This window comes from Meles meles, chromosome 21 (assembly GCF_922984935.1).
Source record: "Meles meles chromosome 21, mMelMel3.1 paternal haplotype, whole genome shotgun sequence".
In the NCBI taxonomy this organism is placed as follows: domain Eukaryota; kingdom Metazoa; phylum Chordata; class Mammalia; order Carnivora; family Mustelidae; genus Meles; species Meles meles.
This window is the reverse complement of record NC_060086.1, coordinates 11490137-11502950: the sequence shown is the minus strand read 5'-3', so window position 1 is coordinate 11502950 and position 12814 is coordinate 11490137. Positions and strand designations below refer to the sequence as shown.

The 12814-nt window shown below is 43.1% G+C and overlaps 1 protein-coding gene across 1 annotated transcript in view; it reads right to left on the bottom strand.

Annotated features, from left to right (window-relative positions):
* BAIAP2L1 (BAR/IMD domain containing adaptor protein 2 like 1) overlaps positions 1 to 11528 on the bottom strand; it is a 91959-nt gene extending 80431 nt beyond the window's left edge. Inside the window, exon 1 of the mRNA XM_045992983.1 lies at positions 11217 to 11528. Coding sequence (XP_045848939.1) covers positions 11217 to 11267 — 51 coding nt within the window. The 5' untranslated portion in view covers positions 11268 to 11528. The remainder of the gene's footprint in view (positions 1 to 11216) is intronic.
* Positions 11529 to 12814: the final 1286 nt, after the last annotated feature.

Below are 12814 nucleotides of genomic sequence, written 5' to 3'. Positions count from 1 at the left end.
GAAAACTATGTATTGCTACCTCTTAGGATACACTACTGGAAGCAATAACATCTCCATGGCCTTTTATTTCAGATTTCTTTGACAAACTCCACTTTCTCTATTCCCTACTCACTAAGGCAGCAAGAATTTTTCTGAAGAAAAAGCAAAGTTAAGCAAAACAAAAAGATCCCACACTGGCGGGATAAAGTAAGACATGTGCTCTTATAACTATTCAAGACTTTTGCATGAAATTATCAAGTCTCTCAAGAATATTAAGTCCCAGAGCTATCCCACCCAGTAAACTAGTATAAGAATCTAGGCACTCAATTGCTTTGTTTTAATTGTGGAGGGAGAACTATGTTACAGGCAATCTGAGTTCATGACCATCCTTGATAAAGTAACTTGAAGAAAAAGTAATGGCCTGAATCGTGCTCAACACTACAAGGTCTCATTCTATTTTAAATAATAGCCAAAAGTTTTACATTTGTCTGTAGAATTATTTGAAACCACTTTTCCTTCTAGTTTAAGTGCAGACAATTATACTGGGTCCAAGGTCCAACAGGTGATATGTATATAAAACTCCACAGAGTTATATATTTCTTGGCAGTGCAAAGAACGCTTTTGGGGCTGAAAGCAGGCTTTCCAAGCCTTGGCAATTAGCAAGCTATCAGACATTGTAACCATGTTTGGCCCACATTGGCCTCAACTGAACAAGGGATTTGGGGACCCTGCCCCAGATCTGAAGAAACTTTTGGACCTTGTACTTCAGAGGGAGAAGTGCCTAGGAGAATGAAGTAAAAATCACTTTTGAAATTCCAACTATGATGAAATCCATATCCATTTTTGCTTGGCTCGCAGAGATGCATGTTCCCATTTGGAAGAATGGAAACACAATCCTCCCTAACAGCTACAGTACCAAGAGTACTATTACATAAGTCTCAATCAGAATCTGCAAATAGGCCTCTTCCAGTATTTTTCCCGATGAGCGGTGGGGGCAGGAAGGGTATTGTGGCAAGCACAAGATAATGTGTGCTTAGGTTTCATTCCACTAACTCTGTAAAGTCCTTCTCATGTTTGGGCTTTTCAAACAACTATATATGTATGTGTTCAATCTTCATTACATACCTACAGTAAATAGTGAACCCAGTCTCATGTTCGACATACAGAACAAAAAGATGAATGAGGAAAGCATTCCAGTCCTTGAAAATGCATGGTCTAATAGGGAGACAGGTATAAAAAAAGTACCAAGGCAATCCAGACTGACATGGTGGAATAAGAAATGCAAACATCCCTAATATTACTTGAATATCACTTAGAAATATATAATTTGGGGGCACCTGGTTGGCTCTGTTGTTGAGCATCTGCCTTCAGCTCAAGTCATGATCCTGGGGTCCTAGGATGGAGCCCTGCATCAGGTTCCCTGCTCGTCCAGCTCCCTGCTCTGCGGGAAGCCTGCTTCTCCTTCTCCTACTCCCCCTGCTTGTGTTCCTTCTCTCGCTGTCTCTCCTCTGTCAAACAGATAAATAAAACCTTCTTAAAAAAAAAAAAAAAGAAATATATAACTTTCTCACAGATACATGGTATCTATGAAGGAAACAGCAGATAAGTTGCTGGGCTCCAATCAGCTGTCAACAGATAAATACTTTGAAGGCTATTAGAGCACACTAGACTATTTGGTCGAGTGTTCTTACCTGCCTACTTATTGTTTTTAAAAGGTGTGTCTTGGAATAAAAAGCAAGCAATGAATTTACAGGAAAGAATGTCTCATGCGCTGGGTCGCATTTGTTTAGAAAGCCCTTAAAGTACTTAACAGGTAACAGGAACTTTTACTAGATCAAAGTAAACCGCTGATTTCAAATACAAGTGACATTCTTTTTGTAATTCACCAGTTCTTTCCAAATGCTATTCTTATACCTATCTTGAGTAATTCTAGTTGAACTTCCCTCACCCAGACCCTGTGAGATGGGTCATTTTGTTTTGCATTAAAACTGCAACCCTGGGGCACCGGGGTGCCGCAGGCAGTTAAACATCCAGCATCCAACTCTTGATTTTTGCTCAGGTCATGATCTCAGGGTTGTGGGATCCAGCCTGCGTCAAGCTCCAGGCTCAGTGTGGAGCCTGCTTGGGATTCCTTCCCTCTGCCCCTGCCCTCACTCTAGCTCTCTCTAAATAAATAAATCTTAAAAAATAAAGCCAAACAAAACAACAAAAACAAAAACACTGCAGCCCTTGCAATCTGAGAAATATTATTCAGAAACCTAAAATAATTTAAAAATACTTCAAGTTCATTACATGTAGTCCTCAGATACCAGTAAGGAGAATCAAAACTTCTAATTTTTTTTGGTTTTGTTTCTCATCTAATTCTCTTACCGATTTTCGAAAGACTTCTTACAACTTGCCTTAAAACTTCTTGAACTTAACCTGCACATACATTTATTTTTTTCCTTTCTTCCAACAGTGAGACAAAACAAAGTTCAAAGAACTGAATTGGTAAAGGCAGGACCCCTCTGGGAAAGAGGGTGAGGAGAGGAGTAAGGAAACATAATTGATACAGGCAAGCCAAGGTAGAGGGGAAAGGCTGGACAGACTAAAACCTTGGCATTTTTGTCCTGTCATAAGCTATAAACTCTAGAAAAACATAGGCTGGTTTTTTATTTGTTTGTTTGTTTCTCCCCTTCTCCAGTGTGGTTCCTAGTGGTAACCACAGTGCTTGGCACAACTGTGGTGCATAAAAAAAACAGCTGGAGAATGAATGTGGATAGTAAGCTTGACACATCCATAACAGATGCTCAAAACATCATAGCCATTATTACCAGTGCTAGCTCAGTCCCCCTGGCCACCAAGGTGAGGATTTTAGCTACAACTGTGTGATAACCATAGATCTTCAGTATTTATTCAAGAAAATTTTCTGACTACTAACCATAGATCTTCAGTATTTATTCAAGAAATTTTTCTGTGCACAGTGAGGGATTAAAAAAAACCCAAAACAACCAAAAAAACCCTCAAGAAGGGTATAGCTCATTGACAGAAAAAGTCGTGCCGATGATTTCAATGCTATTCTTTTATCAAATATTTACTCAACTCTGCCTCTATGTCAGTCACTCTACTAGACACTGGGGATAAGCAGTAAACAAAATAGATGAAAATCAATGCTCTCCTAGTGGCTACACTCCGGTAAACACACGCTACTACTGTTAACACACTGTTCTAAGAGCTTTCATGTATTACAACGTTCAATCTTCACAATAACCAGCCATAGGTACTACTATAGTCCTTATTTATAGACGAGAAAATTGAAGCACAAGGTCAAATGGAGGAAAATGACATTAAGTACATACAAAAATGCTTCATCTGAGATCTGTTCTGACCCCCAATTCCAAACCTCTCCATTATTTATTATTCTACACAATGTGTTCTAATCATCTGAACTTTTAGCCTTATTTCTGAGAGGTTATTATTACCACTTCTGTACCTTTTCTTATCATTTTATTAACGCCTTCATACCTTTCAAGAATACAGCTGCACCTAAAGGGATCAGCTTCTTGCAACATCAGAACAAGACTCTTAAGCTATAACTGTTTAAGGGCTGGAATTTGGGTTTCTCAGGTTTTGTTTTGTTTTTTAAGATTTTATTTATTTATTTGACAGAGAGAGAGAGAGATCATAGGTAGGCAGGGAGGCAGACAGAGAGAGGAGGAAGCAGGCTCTCCGAGGAGCAGAGAGCCAGACGTGGGGCTCGATCCCAGGACCCCGGGATCATGACCTGAGCCGAAGGCAGAGGCTTTAACCCACCGAGCCACCCAGGTGCCCCGGTTTCTCAGTTTTGTTGCATTCTTTTCTGTTGCATTCATAGTCTCGGGTTAGTAAATGTTAAAAAATGCATTCCCATAAGTAGTAATTAAGAGAAAAACAGCGAGACTTTAAATTAGGCTTACCTTTGAGGGGTGCCTGGGTGGCTCAGTGAGTTAAGCCTCTGCCTTCGGCTCAGGTCCTGTTATCGGAGTGCTGGGATCAAGCCCAGCATCGGGCTCTCTGCTCAGCAGGGAGCCTGTTTCCCCCAACCCCCCTCTGCCTGCCTCTTTGCCTACTTGTGATCTCCCTCTCTGTCAAATAAAAAAATAAAATCTTAAAAATAAATAAATAAATTTGGCTTATCTCTGAAATGTTAGTTTGCAAAACAGAGGTAGAAAATGGCACATTTTTAGCTTAGTTTTTGAAGCTTTTTAGCCATTAAAATTCATATATCAATTTCTGCCCTTTTAAACCTTAAAATTATAAAAGTAATCCATTCACACAAAGAGAGTGTAAATACTCTAGAAGGTAGAGTAAAAGTGATAAGCAAAAGTCTCCCTCCCCTGCCCTATAGTTTAACCACTGCTATACTTTGGTACATTAGTGAAGAAATTGCTATTGTTTAGGGACTTTTCAAACTCCAAAGCACCAAATAAAAAGTTTAAGCAACAAACCTGAGGCCGTCTTTACTGCCAGCACAGGTAGCTCCAGAAGGCTGTGAGCCATCAGTTGGATCTCTGGGCTCATTTGTTTTGCTCCCTGGATTGGGAATGCCTTCCAGTAATATTTTTCGTTAATTTTTGAATAAGAGAGGAACCAGCAACTTTTTATCTCATTTACACAAGTCTCCCCTGTAACCACAAGGACCTGAGGCAGCTGTTAAAACCAGAACACAGTCCCTAAGATAATAATCCACTGAAAAGACAGACTCAAGGCCTGGAAAACAGAAATAGGAGTTTAAAATCAAGGCTGAGGAAAGTAAGAACAAAAGTGCACAGGCTTGAAGAGCCACAGGGGTGTAATTACTCTGCACACATCTCTAAGTACAAAGTTTATGGGGGAAGTTATACCCAACGGCAGAGGACATGAAATCTCAGGTACTGTCCCAGTCAATGTGCATAAGCTACTAAACAGTATAGCTATACGTGTTTTACAAACAAAACAAAACAAAAAAAACTATATAGGTTACACAAAAGGAAGTGGCTTTAAAAGACCTACTTAGTTGGGGTTCAGGAAAGGTGCATTCTCACAAAATCAGATGAAGCATGACTTCGGGCATGTTTTCCAGAGGGCATTTTGCAATGTGTAGCAAATATGCTTTACATTGCACCTACCCTTTGACCCACAACTCCCTTCTGGGCATTGAGCTTAAGGAAAACATCCCGGATCTGTGAAAGCTTTACCTACAATGATGTTTGCTCCAGTGCTTTAATAGCAAAGTGCCGGCAACGATCTTCTGTCCAGTAAACCGGGACCGGATCAATAAACTGCTGATAGAGAACAGAGTACTGCGAAGTCAGCAAGCTGATGAAGCGCAGGATACTGACTGACACAGAGAGGGACTAAAAACTGTCGGGAAGTGTGACAGTAAGAGTTTAATTAACAGTATTCTCTCTGGGTTGTGAGATTCAGGGGACTTTTCCTTTCCCTGTGAATAGTCACAGAAATTTTGGAAATCTTCTAGTATCAGAAAAATACAGCTTTAAAAATCCTCTGAGATTAAAACCAATACACACACATAAAGAATAAAATATGAAAGTGGTAAATGCTAAGAAGTAGGATTTGGGGGATCTGTTCTCAAGCATGTAAAATCTAAGTGGGGGAAAAGACCCAAATTAAAACTGCTGTTTCCTTCACAAAGTAGTAGTCTTGAAACCTCTTAATTGTAACTCACTGAAATTCTTTTTTAAAAATTAGTCAATTGTGCTTATAACATAAAGCAGGTACATCTTCCAGAAAAGTCACGCAAAAAGAAAAGGAAAGGTACTTTAATACTCAAAGGAACAAGAAAATTCAATTAACCATAACTCTGCACCCCCTCCCCCAGTATTCCAGTTTGTTAAAACATGGCTCATCTATGCCCTCAAAACCTCTTATGCAATAAAACCTTTTGATGTGTGCAACTATGACAGTTTTAGAGTCTATTAAACTTAAATTTATGTTTTACTCTACTGAGTACCACAGCTGTATGGCCTCTCTCAGACCCACGTTCCCTAGGTCCTAGGCTCTATTTTCTGACAGGAAGTATCCCCTAGGGAGTTGGGCTTCTGCTGTGGTTGCAGACATTGAACCTGCAAACCTGGGGAAAACAGTTTTGTTTTGAATTTTAAAATTTTATTTGCATACACCCACCAGGGTGGCCAAAATTAAAAAGAAAGAGAATATCAACTGTTGGCAAAAACAAGCTCCTGAACTCTGGTACAACCACTTTAGAAAATTGCTGGACAGTTTCTACCAAAGCAGAAAAGTATTTACTCAAAAGTATTTGAGTAAAAGTATTTACCCAAATACTTTATAACCCAGCAATTCCACTCCCATGTCTATACCCAAGAGAAATGAGGGCCTATGCCCATCAGACATGCACTAGAATGATCATAGCAGCACTAATCACAGTATCCTCGAGTAGTCTGAAAACAATCCAAAAGTCCCTCAAGAGAATAGATAAATCATGATGTAATTGCATAGTGCACTACTTACTACACAGTAGTAAAAAGGAATTACAATTACTCTGACAGGGGCGTATCTTACAAACACACTGGGTGAAAGATGGGAGATGAAATGGGCCAAACTAATCAGTGATTAGAAGTTAAGGACAGTAGTTATCTTGGAGGTAACACGTGACTGGAAGGGGGCACAAAAGGGACTTCAGGGAGGCTGGTCATAGTCTACATTTTGATATATGTGTTCATTATACACACATGTTCAGTTTGATGATTTTGTGAGCTATATACACCAAAGCACACCTTTCAATATATTTATTATAGTCCAATAAAAAGTTTAAGAAATACATTTGCAAATGTCAACAGGTAAGTTCAATTAATGTTTGTGTAGCTTTTATAATAATTTTTACTTTTGAAGTGCAGAATAACTAACTATGTGGAATGCTGATAAAAACAAAAGTTCAATTTGTTGAAATTCCATGCACGTTAGGTTTCCCCTACAGGTCTGCCTGTGGCTCATTAAAACTGAAGTGCCAGGCAAGAATTAATGCCCAATACTGGAATAATGTCACAAATGTAAACTCAAAAGCAACCTGAAACTTGTGAATGGTGTCACCTGGCCAAGTGGTCCCAGCTTCCCAAGCTTCATAATAAAGGACACTGCTCTGTCTATATAGCAATAATGGTATCACAGTTCTAAAATCTCCTTCCAATCAGGAAAAAAAATGTTATGACAGAAAAATACAACCATTGTTTCTCTTTGTATTTTCATTTTACCAGACAAAAGGCTACAATACTGGGCTGTTCAGTTTAATATTTGATACCTGGCAACTCTTTCTGTTGCTATCTGGCACCTGATTCTTACTGTCCCTTTTTATAGTCATCATGGAGCCAAGAGCAAGCTGTCTGGGCTTCTGCAAATCCCATTTTATCTTGAGCATACCTGAAGAAAGTAGTATTATATGGGAACAGATGAAGATATCAAAGAGTGTATATAGCTACAGCAATAAACACACGAAGCAAATGAAACCTTCACAGCTAGACCTGTATACCATAATCTGCACTGGAAGCCATCTAGGCAGGGACTTTTACTTCCATATCCCCAATTAAACCCAAGTTCAGAAAATAAAAACAAACAAACAAAACCTAGTACACATGACGAGAGGCTTGACTCGATAAAAGAACAAAAGTACCTCATTTTTTTATTAAACAAATTTTTGTTCAAAACAAAGTGATGAACAAAATGGCAGAAAATTCTGGTGATATCTTAGATCACCAAATACGAAAAGGCATTTGATTCATGCATGTTTTGACCGCTAGAAACTAAACTACTATACAAAAAGGAGATGAATGGAGGCTGGCAGGGAAAATGGCACGTGGACGCTGCTCCCTCTAGACTTTTGGGTGTGGGTTTCTCAACAGTAAACAAAATCCACATCCACCTTGAGGGATGATGTATACTTAGATTGAAACAAATGCTCTATGGAAAGTGTCAAGGGACGTGGGGGAGCCTAGCACAGGTATTCACTAAATAAATAAATGTTCATATAATCAACAAACTCACACACCTACTACCTGTCAGTAACCGTTCAGAATGTAACAAAGCCAGGCTCCTCTCCTTTGGGTGCTCGAATTCTAGTTGGAGAGGGATGAGAGATAAATGAGTCTGTTATACAGAATATCTTTAGATACTAAGCACTGTGTGGGAAAGGTAAAGTCAGTGCGATTGGGAGATGGATGGCAATTTTAAACAATTTTAAAGAGTTGTTTGAGCAGGTGACATTTAAACAAAGACTTACCTGTTCCTTCCGCCCACCTTTTTAAGTGACTTTTTCCCCCTTCACTGCTGCTTATTTAGCAAGGGTAAGGTAGATACAGGATGGATGACATCATACCCATTCCTCCTCAACTTCTAAGACTTTATCAGCTCTAACTTCTAGGAAGGTGTGGTTACTCTTACTTAAGGTTTTTTTTTTTTTTTTTTTTTTTAAACTTTACCTCTTCCTCGTACCACTAAAGCATGTACTCATCAGAAAACCATGCAAAATCACAAGCAAGCATTAAGGGCAAATTATGGGCATATTATATAGAGACGGGGAGGGATCTTTGGCTGAACTCTAATTAGCAACAGTAACATTACTTGACTTTTTGGGGGTTATTATCATACCATTTGTTTGTGAAGCCACAAAACACACATCCTCCTGGGATTCAGCATGGGTCTCCACTAATCATTTGTCTAAGGACACATTTTAGAGAACTGAGCAAATGTGTAAATAAATACTGAAAGATATTTGATACTGCATTACAGAGAATTACACTAGTTTATAATCCCTCGCTTCTTCCAGAGAATTTATTCTTTTATTTCAAAGTTGGAGAAATTTGAGTATTTAAAAAAAAAAAAAATCTAAAATCCATACTAGCAAGTCATTAAATCTCAATTCCAGGTGCTATTGTCAATGCATTTGGTTAGGTTATGTTTCCATTAGTAAAACACTGTAGGTTATTAGATAACATAAAGGAAATCTCTTTAAAACAAAACACTAGATTCAGTCATTTAAGCATCCAACTCTTGATTTATGCTTAGGTCATGATCTCAGGGTCATGAGATGGAGCCCCTCATCCCGGCTCATTGCTGGGTGTGGAGCCTGCTTAAGATTTTCTCTCTCCCTCTCCTCCCTCCCTCTTTCAAAATAAAATGAATAAACAAATTAAATAAAATAACTAGAGTCATCACACTGTGAGTTTTTTTTTTTTATCATATTAAGTTTAAATTGTTTTCAGTTTTGGTTGTCAGAGGGTGGGGTAGGGAAGAACTCAATGAGGAGGTGGTGAAGGTTTTCAGGCTTTCAATCAGACTTGTGAATGTAAAATTTCACTATGCATTTCCATCATCGCCAAAGCATGAGCCAGCAGTATTCACTTCATAGACTATATATAAACTTGCTGTCTGCAGCTGTAAATTCTTTTACCACCATTCAACATAAAAAACACAATCCCAAAACATTAAAGAAAAAAGGGTGATTAAAGTCACAATCAACACTTGCGAGCTTTTAATATGTTTTAAGACACCTGGGAATGGAAAGTAGTCAGTAACTAGTTTCTGACGTTCACTTTAACTTTGCAAAGTAAGAAAATGATGTACACTGCCTAATGTCTATAAATACGTATAACCCAAACTGTGAAATCTACACTTTTGCATCCTGCCCCAGTTCTTCCGAGTTGGCACTCGCTGCACTGTAATTCACCCGAGGACAGCCCCTCCACTGAGTCACTGCTAAAAGTAAAACGAAGAAGTGGGAGAAAAAGAGTTACTTCAGAGCAACTGATTGCTTGTCTCAAACTGATCTATCATCCCAGATGGGAAAGATATATGTGCCTGTCTCCTTGGAGGCAACTTAGGTGTTCACATGTTTTTCTGCCCCACTAGATACTTAACACTGCCTGAAATCGACAATGATCTGCATTCCTCGCTTGGATACGGTTTTTTTCCCTGACAGTCATCAGAGTAGCTCCAATTCCCCAAATCCAAGAGTGTCTTATTTACACACTGTCAACACCTCACACTGCCTGCCGCACTATCTTCAGGATTATGGAAATATTAACAAGCTCAATACAAATGTAAAACTTTAACAATCAACAATTTCCGGGATTTCTAAAAATTGCTCTCTATTAAGACAACACAGTTACTTACTGAGACCAAAAATGCCGTGTCAACTGTGTCTACCGTATCTAGCCAAAAAGCGTAATTCGCGTTACCTATGTGTGTATCCAGATGAAGGGAATCAATTGTTTTGAGCCCGAAGGTTCAAATTTTTTTATGATTATGAATATATTTTCATGCTCTCCTTTATTCTTATCCTACAACAGTCAATGAACCCCTCTGATTTCAGGTATTCACTCAGACTTTGCGCATCTAGAAACCCAATTTTAGAGTTAAAAAAATAATCTATAAAGGTGACCAAACTGTTGGCCTTAAGAACGGCTACAAATGAATCTGGAGAGCTTGTGTTCAATGAGCTCAAGCCGAATTAAAACAAAAGTTGTTTTGTCGTCTATTAATAGCCGATGATTAAGCACGTATCTTATTTCAACTGGAATTCATTTACAAGTACTTAAACTTCCTAAACTGGCCACTAATCCTAAATCTGTGTCTGTTACTGGAGAACCGCCTCAAGAGAGTGACCGTCAACGCTCTCCGGTAGGTTAGGTCCATTTTATCGCAACCTCGCGGAGCAGTCGGTGTGTCCAGGCCGAGGGGCTCGGGGAGCCGCGCGCGCGCCAGGGTCCGGGAGGGCGGGAGCGGACGCCGGGAGCCCGCGGCGCCCCCCAGAGGCGCCCCTGGCGCGGCCGGAGCCCCGCACGGCGCTCGCCCCATCCCCGCCCGCAGGAACGAGGCGCTGCTCCTCGGGCGCCGCGGCCAAGCCGGCGCGTCTCCGACTCCGAGGGCAGCCGGGGGAGGACGCGGCCCCCAGGGAGAGGACAGACCCCTCCCCCCCTTCTCCGACGCCCTCCGGACACGTTGGGCCCTGAAACGTGTAGGTCGCAGGGCGGCCCGAGCGCCGGGAGGGGGCGGGGAGGGTGTTCCCGCGTAAAGTCCGCTCCTCGCCTGACCCTCCCCCGGCGACGACCGCGAGCCGCGCCGCGGCCTCCCCGCTTCCCGCGGCCCCGAACTCCGACCCCCGTCCTCCACGGGTCTCGGGCCGCCCCGCACCCCCGGCCGCGCCCCGCCCCCGGGCCTCCCGCCCTCAAACCCCCGAGGTCCCGGGCCGTGCTGGGCTCGCTCACCCGGTAGGTGCTCTCCGTGAGCCGGTTCACTTCCTCCGGCCCCCGCGACATGGCTGCAGCCGCCCGGCCGGCGAACCCGGGAAGACGCGGCCGGGCCTCGTGGCCGCCCGACTCTGGGCTGCGGGAGCGCCGAGGCGCGGCTGAAGGGCCCTCGAGGGTCGGCGGCTGCCACAGCCGTCGGCTCCGAAATGCCGGCGCGCTCTTCCGCCGCCAAAATGTCAAAACTTGTAGCGCCGCCGCGGCCGCAGCCACCGCCCGCGAGGAACTGAGGAGACGCGGCCTGACGCCGCTGGGCGAGCCGGGCTGGCTGCGCGGGCGGGGCGGCCCCACCTGAGGCGCGCGGGGTGGGCGGGGCCGGGTGGGCGGGGCGGCCCCACCTGAGGCGGCCGAGTGGGCGGGGCCGAGAGGCGGGGGCGGACGGGAGGAGGCCAGCTGGGCCCAGTAGGCGGAGCGTCCCCACCTGAGTTGCCCCGGACCCGCCGGCCACCTCTTGCCCTCCTGCTGCCGTCAGAGAGCTCCCGGTGACGCTGCGACCCGGATCCCGGGAGGCGTCAGTACGTCGTGATGCTGCGCTACTTGGACAGAGCCCGCACGCGGGGGTGGGGAGGGCAGTCCCCGAGACCCACACTTTCCGCGGGCGCCCCTCGGTGCTGCCTTTTGGGGACTGCGGGAAGAGGGACCCACGTCCCCCAGTTGTATTGATTTCCCTGTTTGACCCCCGTCCTGCTCACTCTCCTCGCTGACCTCAAAGATCTGCGGGATCCTAGGGCACGGGCTGTCATAAATGGAGAAAAGGGGCTGCCACCTGTAGTTTTGGAAGCTCCCAGTGTATCAGAAACTTAAAATTTCTGGTGGCAGACACGGCTGTACGTTTTTAAACTTTAAGAACGACCTTTCACTCAATGTCATATAGCTGTGCTATTCATGAGATCGTTATTAGATTTAGAAAACCCATGGTGAGCTGAGGTGTCGTGGAGGTAACTCTTTCAGCACTCCGTGCTGTAAGCAGGTGCCTGGGTCCTAATACTCTGTGTTCTGTCTCCACCCCAGCCCCAGCCCAGATCCCGAGGATCCAGAGCCGGTTTTTCGAAACAGGAACGACGGCTTACTACCCGAGACATCCTCCCAATAAGGAAGTCTTATTCTGGTTTTTAAAAACTTCCATTTGGGTGGGGGCACCTGGGTGGCTCAGTGGGTTAAGCCTCTGCCTTTGGCTCAGGTCATGATCTCAGGGTCCTGGGATCGAGCCCCACATCGGGCTCTCTGTTCAGCGGGGTGCCTGCTTCCTCCTCTCTCTCTGTCTGCCTCTCTGCCTACCTATGATCTCTCTCTGTCAAATAAATTTAAAAAATTAAAAAAAAAAAAAAAACAAAAAAAACTTCCATTTGGGTGGATTGCATCTTTGATGAACTGTTAGGATATAAAGCTTCTAAACTGCTTTTGTGATAAAAGTTCAATTGGAAATGTACACAAAGGAGGCACTGTGGGGCCCAGATGGGGACACCAAGAGAATGAGATGTGGCTAGACTTAGAAATAACCACCTGGACTCTGGGACAATGTTATCCGCTTTTGCAAATTATAAAACATCATGCTTGGG